This window comes from Geotrypetes seraphini, chromosome 5, assembly GCF_902459505.1.
Source record: "Geotrypetes seraphini chromosome 5, aGeoSer1.1, whole genome shotgun sequence".
Classification (NCBI taxonomy): Eukaryota; Metazoa; Chordata; class Amphibia; order Gymnophiona; family Dermophiidae; genus Geotrypetes; species Geotrypetes seraphini.
Window position 1 is genome coordinate 82,672,891 of NC_047088.1, and position 13,542 is coordinate 82,686,432.

Sequence of the window (13,542 nt, forward strand, 5' to 3'; positions counted from 1 at the left end):
GGGAGGCAGAGCACTGAAAGTTCTGCGACCGAGTGCTAGCTCACTGGCCCTGTTCTGAGTCTTGTGCAAATTCTTACTGCTGCTGTTACTGCAGGCAACCTATGAATGAAGAAAGCAGTAGTGCCAGAAAGCCTATATAGTGATAGCGCAGCCTCAGTGGTGTTTCTGCACCTATCAAGATCTGACACCAGAAGCAACTGGTGCCTATACCTAAATCCAGACCTGTTATACCATCTTCCAAACATCGTTTTACCTGGCTTCAAAGATAAGCAGCTAAAAGCAACCGGAACAGAAGAGAATCTAACTGATATAGGATGAGCATTACTGCTTACAATCTGTATGAACGAAACACTGCACAATTTGAAATAAACGGAGAACAGCAGCACGATAATCGCTCTCAAAAACATGATGTGTAAATGTTTTACAACAGAATAAATATTACTGACAAGAATGCAGGCAAGAAATATACTTATATTCCCAGTCATGTTATAAAGGTATTCTTTTCAGCTGTTCGTAAGTAATAAAAAACTGAAAGCGTGGTCAAGGAAGGTAGACTTGTACAGCTGATTCACCCAGAGATCCATGCATGCGATCCACTCGGCCTTTTTGACCAAGCAGACCACCTGATCTGTAGTCAAGTCATTCAGTCACAATAGCCAACTTATGACATCGGGTTGGTAGATGGACTACGCTTATGTAAATTGTATATTATGATGGAGCCCTTTGTTTATAACTTATTTCAAATGCTCTTCTAACGCATGTCCTACAAATAATTAAACAAAATAATAATAATAATGAGATAGATATTCAGCAAGCGATGATGAGTGGGGTTTTTTTTAGCCACCAGTGGCGTTATTTCTAGATATTCAACACCGAGCCATGTCCAGGCACTAAATAACTGGGTTTGTGTGGCCGGCTATTACTTATGTGGTTAAGTGCGATATTCAGAACTCAGTCACCTAAGCCACACTGCATAAAGACAGGACTGAGTTTTATACAGTTCGATTTGGCCGCTTTAGGTGGTTAAGTGCTGAATATAGGCACCTAACCACATAAGTGTTAACTCCACCCCAGACAACCCACAAAATAGCAGCCAAGTAAGTGCTGTTGAATATCAGCAGATACCCCCCCACCCCACCCCACAAGTGGTTTAAGCAGCTAAGAGCTTCTCCTGGCTGGTTAAATCGCTTTCACTCATCTTTAAGGCTATTAGTCTTCATCTTGCAAATATTACTTCTAATGTTACTTCTAATCCCATTAAATATGACAGGAATCCAACAGACATGAGAAAAATTTGAGTTCACGGATAATTAATTGATTACAAGACTTAGGGCTTCCATATTATGTTAGTGCTGCTAAGGAGTGTCATAGGGACATATGGTTGTCAAAGTTACATAAAGTTCTTGAGATAAGTTCAGGGATGACAAAAAGCCTATAACAAAATGGAAACTAGGAGACAGAAATAAATATCTACATTCTCTGCTGTAAACTACAGGCCAAGCTCTACTCAATTTCCTCATTTGGTGCAGCAAAGAATCAATCACAGCTGTTCTTTCCATTAATAATAATAACTTTATTTTTCGATACCGCCATAGTCAAGACGACTTCTAGGCGGTTCACATCGAAAGAAGGCTGAACATCCAGCAAATTATAAATGCATGAGGCGGAATGTTACAGAATAAAAGGGTAGTAAGGGGAGGAAAAGTAAGAGGGATTGCCTGAGAGATTGCTTCGGGTTTATAGGGGGAAAAGCGTGGTGAGCGAAGGTCAGTCTGTTTAGGTCAGTGGTTCCCAGGCCAGTGGGGTTTTCAAGATAGCCCTAATGAATATGCATGGAGCAGATCTGCATTCCTGGCATCTCCATTATATGCAAATCTCTGTCATGCATATTCATTAGGGCTATCTTGAAAACCCGACTGGCCTGGGGGTCCTCCAGGACAGGTTTGGGAACCACTGGTTTAGGTGATGAGTTTGTCAAACAGAGTGGTTTTGATTGATTTTCGGAATGCGTTGTAGGTCTGTCTAGTTTTATTAATGTAAGCAGCGACCCAGCACAGACCTAAAATCTCCATTCTATAAGGTGAAGGATACAATAATATTCCATGGTCCCAGTCGTAACCAGTTTGGCCAAAATCCTTTATACAGTGCAAGAAATCCTTCGCTCTTCCAGGTCTTCAAAAACAAAAGAGAAAGAAAAAACCCACAAAATCATCCCAAGGGATAGCTAGGTTGGTGACTTTTTAGAAGCAGATAAGACGCAGTCTAAATAAGGTGTCACACCAGTCTCTAACAGAATTATTGGGTGAAAGCTTTTAATTTAAATTAAACTTCACTATTTCTATTCTGCCTACACCTTAAAAGCTCAATACAGTCAAACCTCGGTTTACGAGTGCACCAGTTTGCAAGTGTTTTGCAAGATGAGCAAAACATTCGCAAAATCGGCGCCTCGGAAACCGAGTTTGACTTGGTTTACAAGCGCCACCCCCCGTGATCCGGCATCCCTCCCTGCGATCCTACATACCCCCCCGAGCACTGCAACGACATCGCTTACCCTGATTGGGCACCAGCACCAGCACCAATGCACAGGAGGTGCCGGTGCCCGAAGATCCTCCCTCTTCTGGCCTGGGCTGAGCTTGGCGGTGCGTCAGAGATCCTCCTTCTTGCTTGTGCTGGGCTGGACTGGGCTTTGAGCATTTGCACATGCTCAAAGCCTTCTGGTCTCGCTCTCTCCGAGATTCTCAGATTCAGAATCTCGGAGAGAGCGAGACCAGAAGGTCTTGAGCATGCACAAATGCTCAAGGCCCAGTCCAGCCCAGCACAGGCAAGAGAGAGGATCTCCGACGCACCGCCCAGCCCAGAAGAGGGAGGATCTTCGGGCACCGGCACCGGCATGTCCTATGCGTTGGTGCTGGTGCCGGTGCCCAATCGGGGAAAGGGATTTCGTTTCGGTGCTCGGGGGGGATGTAGAATCGCGGGGGAGGGGGAGGCGACGTGAGCGGAGGGGGAGGATGCCGGTTCGCAGGGGGGGATGGAGCAGCGCCGGTAGCCTTGGGGGGCTGGGGGGGAGGAGGTGGAACGGATCAAAGCGAGTTTCCCTTACTTCTTATGGGGAAACTCGCTTTGATATACGAGCAATTTGGTTTACGAGCATACTTCTGGAACAAATTATGCTCGTAAACCAAGGTTCCACTGTATATAGATTACAGCATTACTATTCTACTGTACATGTGCAATAAGGAAATAACAACAAACCTTTCTGAGCCAAATTCAGAATCTCAAAGAACTCAATCATGACTTTATAAATAAAAATGTCTGAACAAACAGCCATGTTTCCAAATTTTTCTAAAAATGTTATCAAAAGATTGACATCTTAATTCAATTGATAACATGTTCCAGCTGGCTGGACCCTGTCCTGGAATCGCCTTCTTCCTAGTATCACTTAAACAAATATCCTTTGATGATGATGTTGAATATCGTGAATACAAATATCTTTGAGAAGTACCATATATACTCGAATATAAACTGGGATTTTGGTGGTCTCGGATTATATTCGGGCCAGCACCCCCCTCCCAGACTTATTGCAGGCCGCTACCAGGCTCTGCACCCTGCCTCCCTCCCTCCCACGGAAGCCAGTCAGGAAGCCACTCAGGACCGAGCAGCAGCACCAAAGTGCGCTCCTGTTCGGTGTCGCTCAGAGGAGCTGAAGAAACCAGAACTCGCGGTGGCCACAGCAGCAACCGACCAACCAAGTTAGCAGTGGGGCAGGAGTGCAGAAAGCTCACTTCTGCCTGCTACACCTCTGGACCACTAGGGAGTGGCAGAGAAGGTACAACGGACAGGGTAGGGAGGGGAGTGCAGGGTGCAGAGCCTGGGAGGGAGGGAGTGAAGGGGCCTGGGTGCAAAGGGAGGGGGGAGGGAAGCTGGGTGCAGAGCCTGACAGGGGAGGGAGGGTAGGAAGGGGGCTGGATGCAGAGCCTGAAAGGGGAGGGAGGGAGGGAGGGAAAGGGGCTGAGTGCAGTGCCTGGCAGGGAGGGGGCTGGGTGCAGAGTCTGACAGAGGAGGCATGGGGCACTAAGTGCAGATCCTGGCAGGGCAGGGCACTTGAATATTAAGCCGCCCAACTTAAATTTGAGCCAACCATTTTTCCTCCTTTTTTGGGGGGAAATGGGGGGGTCTCAACTTATATTCAAGTATATACGGTACATCCAGTGGATGTGAACTCATGTCCTCAACAGCTGAAGCCTCAATAAATTTGTAAGGTGTCGCCTGCCTTTGAAGTAATCTCACTACACTTTCGACCTGGTTTACAGCACAGCACAACTACTCATGAAAGATCAGCAGAGTCCACAAAGAGAAGTACTAAACATTCCACAGGCATAGAGTTCCAGAACAAGGCAGAAAAACCCACAATTTGCACATCAGCAACGCTTCTGTGAAAATTATTAAGAGGAGGAAAAGCCTCAGATCCCCCCCTCCACCAAACCGAGAAACTCAGGTTGAAAACAGGTGGAGTTTTACAGGGTGTAATAAAGTCACTGGCATAAAAAACCTCCTCAATAATATTTCAATAGAGTTTGGGGAACCACCATGTTTGATCGAGGAGTTGATTTGAGAGATTGACTGTGATTTCACATCCTGAGGCAGCTTATAATTAGAGAAACGCTGGCCACCGTCGATGTGCGGTGTCTTTCTGTTTACTCAATAGAATTTGGCTTTTCAGATCATTTTCAGATCATAGGGGTCCTGATACAAGGCAGAGTATATCCCACTTGCATTGCACAAGGCTTTTCTCTATTGAAATATTATTGAGGAGGTTTTTTATGCCAGTGACTTTATTACACCCTGTAAAACTCCACCTGTTTTCAACCTGAGTTTCTCGGTTTGGTGGAGGGGGGGATCTGAGGCTTTTTCCTCCTCTTAATAATTTTCACAGAAGAAGCGTTGCTGATGTGCAAATTGTGGGTTTTTCTGCCTTGTTCTGGAACTCTATGCCTGTGGAATGTTTAGTACTTCTCTTTGTGGACTCTGCTGATCTTTCATGAGTAGTTGTGCTGTGCTGTAAACCAGGTCGAAAGTGTAGTGAGATTATATTGTTTGGTTTTTCGAGGGGCTTGTGTTGTGTTTGCCTGCCTTTGAAGGCCATTTTAGAAGATTTGCAAAGCATTTGCATGCACAAATGCCCTATGCATGTGAAGAGCAATTAAAAAAAACTGCTACTTACACATGTAGATCTGCCACAGGCACTGTTTTGAAGGGGATGTGCTGCGGGCATGTTTATTTATTGTATTTTAACAAATGTATATACCTAAGTTCTGTCACCTGATTGGTGAGGCCCGACTTTTGTGCAGGAAGAGGCGGTCAGAGCATACTGGAATTTATTTCCTTCACTCGCCGGTGCTCCGGCTGCTCTCTCCTGCCTCTCCCGCTGCCATCTCCTGCCCAGTCATTCACAGTTGGAAAATACCATGAATGACTGGGACCGCGAATCGCCGACCGCAAATGATGGGGGGAGCACTGTATTGGTTTTCCCTTCTGCTGCTTACCTTTAGGAGGCCATCCAAAGTGCCCTTGTAAACATTCAGGTTCCCCGGGGTTATTCTCTGGTTCATTATACGGGTTCGCACTACATCAATTGGATTAGAGGCCAGGGCTCCAGCCAAGCCACAAGTAAAGCTGGAACTGCAAAAAAGAAATGCAAACTTTAGGACAACTCCCTGCAACACAGAAAGGAATGATACTGAAGACTGCTAGTTTACATTCAAAAGACTAAAACCACTCTAGGAGCCTGTACCGTCTCATGTGTAACCCATGTATTTGTTTCCAACAGCATATAATTCATTTAACTTGACAATTGATACCTACATGAAGTGTGCAAGAATGGTGTCTCCTACCAACCCTGATAAGATTAAATGCTTTTTAGTAATATCATAAACTGGAAGTTCCACTCCAACGACTATAGCTGCTCTCTGAGCCGTCGGAACAACTCCCTGTGCAAGAAAGGAGACAGAAAAGCAAAAGATGAAGAAGTCCTGAGAACTGCCAGCATGTGTAGCCTATATACAATTAACTATACAGAACAGGGAATAGTGCATGCAGGGAACAGCATAAGCCTAAGGAAGAGATGCACAGGACATAGCCCAGCAGAAGAGGTGAATATGAGTTTCTAGGGGACAAGATAGAAAGGTTGTGACATGCTATGTATAGCCTTAAAGGAAGAAGCTTCTCTAATCCAAACATTTAAAAATTATTTCCATTATTTAAAATGTATTGCTTAAAAGAATGCTAGAATATTTTAATTTTGGTTGTGTAACATACATTGACTTACTGAAGTTATAGGGCCTGATGTCCTGCATGTTAATGCATACACATAAACATAGAATATGATGGCAGAAAAGGGCCGTCGGCCCAACTTGAAGGATGACTCCCCTAGTGGTAGTACTTCAAGATCACAGCTAAGGTTTATGGCTGCCATTTTGGAGCTGGAATAGAACCAGACTGGGTGGGAGCAGAAGAGGACCACTACTGCTCCAGACCCATTAACCCAACATGGATGGCAACCCTAAGTCCCAGAGGTTTTCAGGGGGTTCTAGATGGTGGAAGGAGGGGGATTTTGATTATGGAAGGGGTTTGGGTGGAGAAATCATCTCTGTTTGGGGGAGTCAGAATTGAGGGTCTTGATTTGTGGATTGGGTGGAGGGATCATCTTTGGGGGATCAAGATTGAAGGCTCCTCATCAGGGAGGGGCTGCCTGGATAGGGGGCATTGCGATTGCTATTGGAAGGTGAGAGGGGAGTCTTGGATACTGGGGACATCAGGTGAGGAGATTTTAATGTCAGGTGTATGAGAAAGTGTGCACATAGTGTTTGGGGTGGTTAGGTGATGGCGTTATGCTTGTCAGAGGGTTTTGGTGTAAATGAATGGGGAAATGCTGAACTGTAGGGCAGGTGCAGACTGTCGATAGCACCACTGTACTTTTCCGCCTTCACTTATGGTGGCAGAATTTGCAACAGCACTATGGGCAGTCATGACAACTGGTGGGCAGTCATGACCGTGTGCTAGCTGTCTTCCATGGCCACTCTTCAGCTCCACCCATCATGTCTATCCTTTGTCTCTTCCAGGATTGAGTAGCTAGTGTGAGATTTTTAACCCATTGGCTGTTTTAACATCAATTAATTGCTAGTACAGGTTTGCACTAACATTTAATACTCAGTAAAACTGGTGCCAGCTCCTTAAAGAAGCTTGGTAAACATATCCCTTAGTTAGTATGTGGGAAAGAGAAACCCAAACTATAGCTATGTGTTAGGAGTCACTGTCCAAGAAAAGGATCTAGGTGTCATTGTTGAGGATACATTGAAACCCTCAGCTCAATGTACGGTGACTGCTAAGAAAGCAAACAGAATGTTAGAAATTATTAGGAAAGGAATGGAAAACAAAGATGAAAATGTTATAATGCCCTTGTATTGCTCTATGGCAGGGGAAGGGAACTCCGGTCCTCGAGAGCCGTATTCCAGTCGGGTTTTCAGGATTTCCCCAATGAATATGCATGAGATCTATTTGTATGCACTGCTTTCAATGCATATTCATTGGGGAAATCCTGAAAACCCGACTGGAATATGGCTCTCGAGGACCGGAGTTCCCTACCTCTGCTCTATGGTATGGTCACACCTTGAATACTGTGTGCAGTTCTGGTCGCCATATCTCAAAAAAGATATAGCAGAATTAGAAAAGGTATAGAGAAGGGTGACAAAAATGATAAAAGGGATGGGACAAGTTCCCTATGAGGAAAGGCTAAAGTGGCTAGGGCTCTTCAGCTTGGAGAAGAGATGGCTCAGAGGTGATATGATAGAGGTCTATAAAATACTAACCCCCTCTTCTATTAAACTGCGCTAGCAGTTTTTAGTGCAGAGAGCTACGATGAATGGTCTGCGCTGCTCCCAACGCTCATATGAACTCTATGAGTGTTGGGAGCAGCGCGGGCCATTCAGCGTGGCTCTCTGCGCTAGAAACTGCTATCGCATTTTCGTAGAAGAGGGGGGTAAGTGGAGTGAAGTGGGTAGATGTGAATCACTTGTTTACTGTTTCCAAAAACACTAGGACTAGGGGGCATGCAATCAAGCTACTAAGTAGTAGATTTAAAACAAACTGGAGAAAATATTTCTTCACACAACGTGTAATTAAACTCTGGAATTTGATGCTGGAGAATGTGGTGAAATCAATTAGCTTAGCGGGGTTTAAAAAAGGTTTGGATAATTTCCTAAAAGAGAAGTCCATAGGCCATTATTGAGATGGCTTGGGGAAATCCACTGCTTATTCCTAGGATAAGCAGCATAAAATCTGTTTTAATACTTGTTATCTAGCTAGGTACTTGGGATCTGGGTTGGCCACTGTTGGATACTGGGCTTGATGGACCTTCGGTCTGTCCCAGTATGGCAATTCTTATATTCTGAGAACATTCCCCCACTGACAATTATGGGACTTAATGCCTGTTAGTGTGTGTTAACTACATATTAATAAATCTAGTCCATATGTAGTTTGATGTTCTACAAAAGCCCCAGGCATGGGGGCCTTTTCTCAAATGACTCAATAATATTTCAGATTTCCTTGAGAATGAGAGAGAGTAGACCCTATGAAAACTGGTTAGAGACCTTTCAAATTGTTTATTGTGGTCATCAAAAATCTATCTGCTGGTACCATGGAGTGGCATTTTCAATACAACATCCAAGTCCAATTGTAGATGCTTTGCTGAAAACTTCTAAAATTGTCATCCTGAACGTAACAATCCTGACCAATTTTTGAGCTAGAAAAATGTCTATTTTTTGTTTCAAAAATCACTAGTTTCCAGATATTTTTGTGTTCAGTACATATTTCTTCAGGTACCATTAAAAAAGAAGTCCTAGAGAAAAATGCACAAAAACAAATCACTTAGGCCTCCTTTTACGAAGCCGCGTTAGTGGCTTTAGCGTGCGAGACTTTTCATCACGCGCTAACCCCCGCACTAGCCGAAAAACTACTGCCTGCTCAAGAGGAGGCGGTAGCAGCTGGGGTGGATGGCGGTTTAGCGCGTGCTATTATGCACGTTAAACCGCTAACGCACCTTCGTAAAAGGATCCCTTAGTAAATCGACCACACAGATTTACCTCCAGCAGAGAAGAGGGGCAGCCAAGAAGTCAGTGCAGTGGACTTCAAATAAAGTGATCCAGGTATAAATTAGAGAGTTGCACGGGGACAGAAATCCCACCCATCCCCGCCAGGATCCTCTCCGTCCCCACCCGTCCCCAACAGGATCCTCTCCGTCCCCACCCATCCCCACAAGGAATTACCTCCATCCCCGCCCACCCCATAAAAAGCAGCAATTACTTCAGACAGGATCATCAATTCCACAGCTTCTTTTGTGTTTGCGCTGCTGTTTTCCTTGTGGAATCTCATTGTGAACCCTTTTTTTGTTTTCTGTTCAGGTAATTAACTTATAAACCCCCTCTTTTACTAAGGCTGACATGTCCTTTATATTATATGAATGAGCCCTGCTTCCAAAGCCTTCCATCCCCGTGGGAGTCCCGTGGGCCAGAGGGGGGTCCCCGTGGGAGTCCCGTGGGTTAAGGGGGGATTCCCACGGGAACTCCGTGGGACCTGCGGGATTCCTGCGAACCCCGTTCCCGTGCAGACCTCTAGTATAAATCCCAACTTAACACCCTTATTTTGTACTGTGAGCCCTCCAGGAACACCTAAATTTTTTTTTATTGTAAATCGTTTAGATTTGCCTTCTGGTTTTATATTTGCGGTATATTAAATCAATTTAACTTGAACTTAAAAACATACTGTATCTAACTATACGTTGGTGCAAAAGATCTTAGGGCTGTAGGTGTCTCCTATCTATAGATACAGTTGGTATTTTGTGGATTTTGAAAGGCTCACAATTTCCACTTCCAAGTGTACTAGTTAGAGTGGGATATGGACCTATGGACCTGGATCCCTTTCTCTATAGTCCATTGAACTGATCACCAGCCTTATCCTGGGACCATCTTGCTGCTCTAATAGGAATGGCCATAGAAGTTGTCACAGAGCCTGGTATGTATGGTCATTGTCACATCTTTTGGGGGGAGGGTGATAGGGGGGTCAGTGACCACTGGTTGATTAAGAGAAGGGGGGGTCATGCCTTTATTCCTCCAGAGGTCAGCAGGTCAGTCATGACAACTATGTGTGGCTTAGTTAAGATTGAAACGGGTCCAAATAAAAACATCTCAATTTTTGCCCTAAACATTTTTTTTTCTTGTTCCATTAATTCTGAAAAATGTCCAAATTCTGGGGCCTGCTCAAATCCTTTAATACCAGAAACAAATCCCACCCAAAACATGCCCCGTTGCGATTTAAATGAACTGCAAAGAAAAGCTTCTCAGAGTTTCAAAAGTTGTGATGTGATCGTTTTCCTGTAAAAAAAAAAAAAAAAGTCCATCTGCCACGCTTGCCACTTTTGGGATGTTTTTCTCTTTAAAAACGAGCACCAACGAGTTAATTCAATTCTAGAAATGTGTCCACACTAATCTAAACTGTCAACATATTAATCAAAAATGAAGAAAGCTTATTGAGTATATGACCAGAAATATCTTATAAAGGAGGGGGGAAGGGGGATTGGGACTTGTATACCGCCTTTTTGTAGTTTTACAACCACACTCAAAGCAGTTTACATACAGGAACTTCAAGCATTTTCCCTATCTGTCCTGGGGGGCTCACAGTCTATCTAATATACCTGGGGCAGTGGAGGATTAAATGACTTTGCCCAGGGTCACAGGGAGCAACATAGGGGTTGAACCCACAATCTTAGGGTGCTGAGAACATAAGATTTGCCGCTGCTGGGTCAGACCAGTAGTCCATCGTGCCCAGCAGTCCGCTCACGCGGCGGACTTTAGGTCAAAGACCAGTGCCATATTTAAGTCTAGCCTTACCTGCGTATGTTCTGTTCCAGTAGGAACTTATCCAACCTTTTCTTGAATCCCTGAAGGGTGCTTTCCCCTATAACAGCCTCCGGAACAGCTTTCCAGATTTCTACCACTCTCTGGGGCTGTAGCTCTAACCACTATTCTGCACCCTCATGCAAATGCAGGAACAGTTCATCCACTAATGCTAGGAGTGTGGTCTCTGTCTCACAACCCTTTCTAAAATCAGTAGGAGCAGTACAGTTGCAAAGGACATAAGAGAGGCAGGGGAGTAAAAATCATTCCCCTCCATTTTCTCTCCAGTGATGGCTATGACCAAGGGGGCGAGAGCTCTACTGGGCAGGTCAAACAGAATAAAATTCCATGTTGTCTATAGCTGTTCTCCAGGGGTCTTTTCCTGGTGCCACTATTCATTTCTATTTACACAAATGACTTTGCAGGCCTGGATTTTGGCATAAGCAATGCAGACAATGGTTTCTGGTTCCAAATTTTAGAGTACCATGCTGCTATGCTGACTGCAATATTCAACTGTTGCCTGGACCAGCTGCAAAATAAAAAAGTCAGTGTGGGGCCTCTGAGCCAAGATACACTTGCAGGTCCTACAGTGGCCTTGCCCCACAGATTTTTGCTATATTTATATAAAATATCAAGACCAGCCTAAAACATATAACACAAAGCACATCATATTGGAACATCAGATGTCCAGTTCCCTAATCTCACTTAAACCTACAAAATCCTCACAATCTGCCCCATTCATTCTACCCCTCTATTTTCCAGAAGCCTAAAGTCTCATGAATCCTTCCACTGTTTTCAGATCAATCTTGATGCCTTCTGTTCCCTCCTCTTCTTCCCTCATTTCTTGAACTGTGCTCTCCATATAATTGTTTCCTGGTTGAATTATTCTAATATCTCCTTCCAGAACCCTTCTACTTTCTTTTCCATTACTTTCCCAATCACATCTCCTCCACCAAACTCATCTTCTTCTACTGCGTTCTCCCTCATGTTGCAGCCTAAATGTCTCTGCCCTCTCCTTTCAACATTTTTACTTTGCTCTCTCTTCTTGAGAAGTCTTCTGCCTATATTCCTACTGAACACTCCTGAGTCTTCAACCTATACTTTTCACTTTTTAAATTCTTCTACCTTTCTTATTCTCAATTCCAGAATTTTTCTCTTTCTCTTCCTGGTCTCCTGCAGGTCCTTACCCTCCACAGACCACGAGTTCCTTCTTGCTGGTAAATATTTATAAAGTTGCTAATCATGCCTCCTTGAATTAAGCTTCCTTGTGCCTGCATACGAATCTGAAAAACACACAGAAAAACAAGGGATAAAACAAAAAAGAAATTCATTTTTTATAGTCTTTAGTTCTCATAGAGGGCCATTTTCAAAAAGGACATTCAAGTTTGATTTGGACGTTTCCAGCAAAATGTCCAAAATCAGAAGTACAAAAACAGCTATTTTCATAAGAAGGAACGCTAGACGCCTAAAAAATTTTTTTAAATAAAATTGTCCAGACTACCAAAACGTCCAAAGTTATACCCCATTTTTGGCCAAGGACTCCTTTTACTAAGGTGTGCTAGCTTTTTTAGCGCATGCACAAGATTAGTGTGCACTAGCCAAAAAATTACCGCCTGCTTAAAAGGAGGTGGTAGTGGCTAGCGCATGTGGCATTTTAGCACGCACTAAGTGCATGCTAAAACCACTAGCGCACCTTTGTAAAAGGAGCCCCAAAAAACTATCCAACTGGGAAATGTCCATTTGGTCTGAATCTGGATGTAGGAGGGGCCAACCTTGTAATGGACTGGCCACACAGCCATACCAACAGAGCAGTGAGGCACCTTAGAAAGCACTGCTGTGAACTTCATAAAAAGGGTGCCAGATGTGCATCTCACCATAACCCCCTTTTAATTTATGGTGAGCCCCCCCAAAAACCTACTATACTCACCTAACGAACATCCCAATAACCCTTATGGTTGATATATAGCAGTATAGTAGGGTTTTGGTGGGTTTTCATGGGCTCATATTTTCTACCATCTATGGTTCACTACCCACTCACCAGCCTCACCAGCTTTCCCATACCAAGTACTGCTGTTCTATAGACAGGTATGTACTTTTTCATTCAGATTTTTGTGGGGTAGGAGTGGGTCTGTGACCACTGGGGGAGTGAGGGGGGTCAGTACTTAATTTCTCCAGTAGTCATCTGGTCAGTTCGGGTACCTTATTGGCACTTAGATGATTCTAAAACAGGTCTAGCCAAAATCATCTAAGTTTTATTTTGGACGTCTTAGGAAAGGTTCAGTTATGGCCTGCAAAACATCCAATTTAAGCCTGTCCATAACCTGCCTCGGCTCCCAACACACCCACTGAAACTTTGAACACACAGTGGCCTAGAAGTCCTGCTAGATATCCTGGAAGTCAGTTTTGAAAATTAGTACTTGGATGTTTTAGGTGGACAAAATGTCCAAGTGCCGACTTATGCCGGACGCTGGTTTTTGTACATCCAAGAGTTTTGATTATGCTCCTGATAGTGTGGTGCTCTAATTAATTTAGACCAGGGGTCTCCAAAGTCCCTCCTTGAGGGCCGAATCCAGTCGGGTTTTCAGGATTTCCCCAA

The 13,542-nt window shown here is 44.1% G+C and overlaps 1 protein-coding gene across 6 annotated transcripts in view; it reads right to left on the reverse strand.

Annotated features, from left to right (window-relative positions):
• Nucleotides 1–388: 388 nt before the first annotated feature.
• SLC25A14 (solute carrier family 25 member 14) overlaps nt 389–13,542 on the reverse strand; it is a 42,372-nt gene continuing 29,218 nt past the window's right edge. For all 6 annotated transcript variants that reach the window (XM_033944224.1, XM_033944223.1, XM_033944225.1 and 3 more), the window contains 5 exons: nt 12,134–12,229; nt 5,863–5,987; nt 5,544–5,679; nt 2,092–2,172; nt 389–528 (listed from right to left, as the gene is read on the reverse strand). In XM_033944224.1, the coding sequence (XP_033800115.1) occupies nt 487–528; nt 2,092–2,172; nt 5,544–5,679; nt 5,863–5,987; nt 12,134–12,229 (480 nt within the window). In that variant the 3' untranslated portion in view covers nt 389–486. The remainder of the gene's footprint in view (nt 529–2,091; nt 2,173–5,543; nt 5,680–5,862; nt 5,988–12,133; nt 12,230–13,542) is intronic.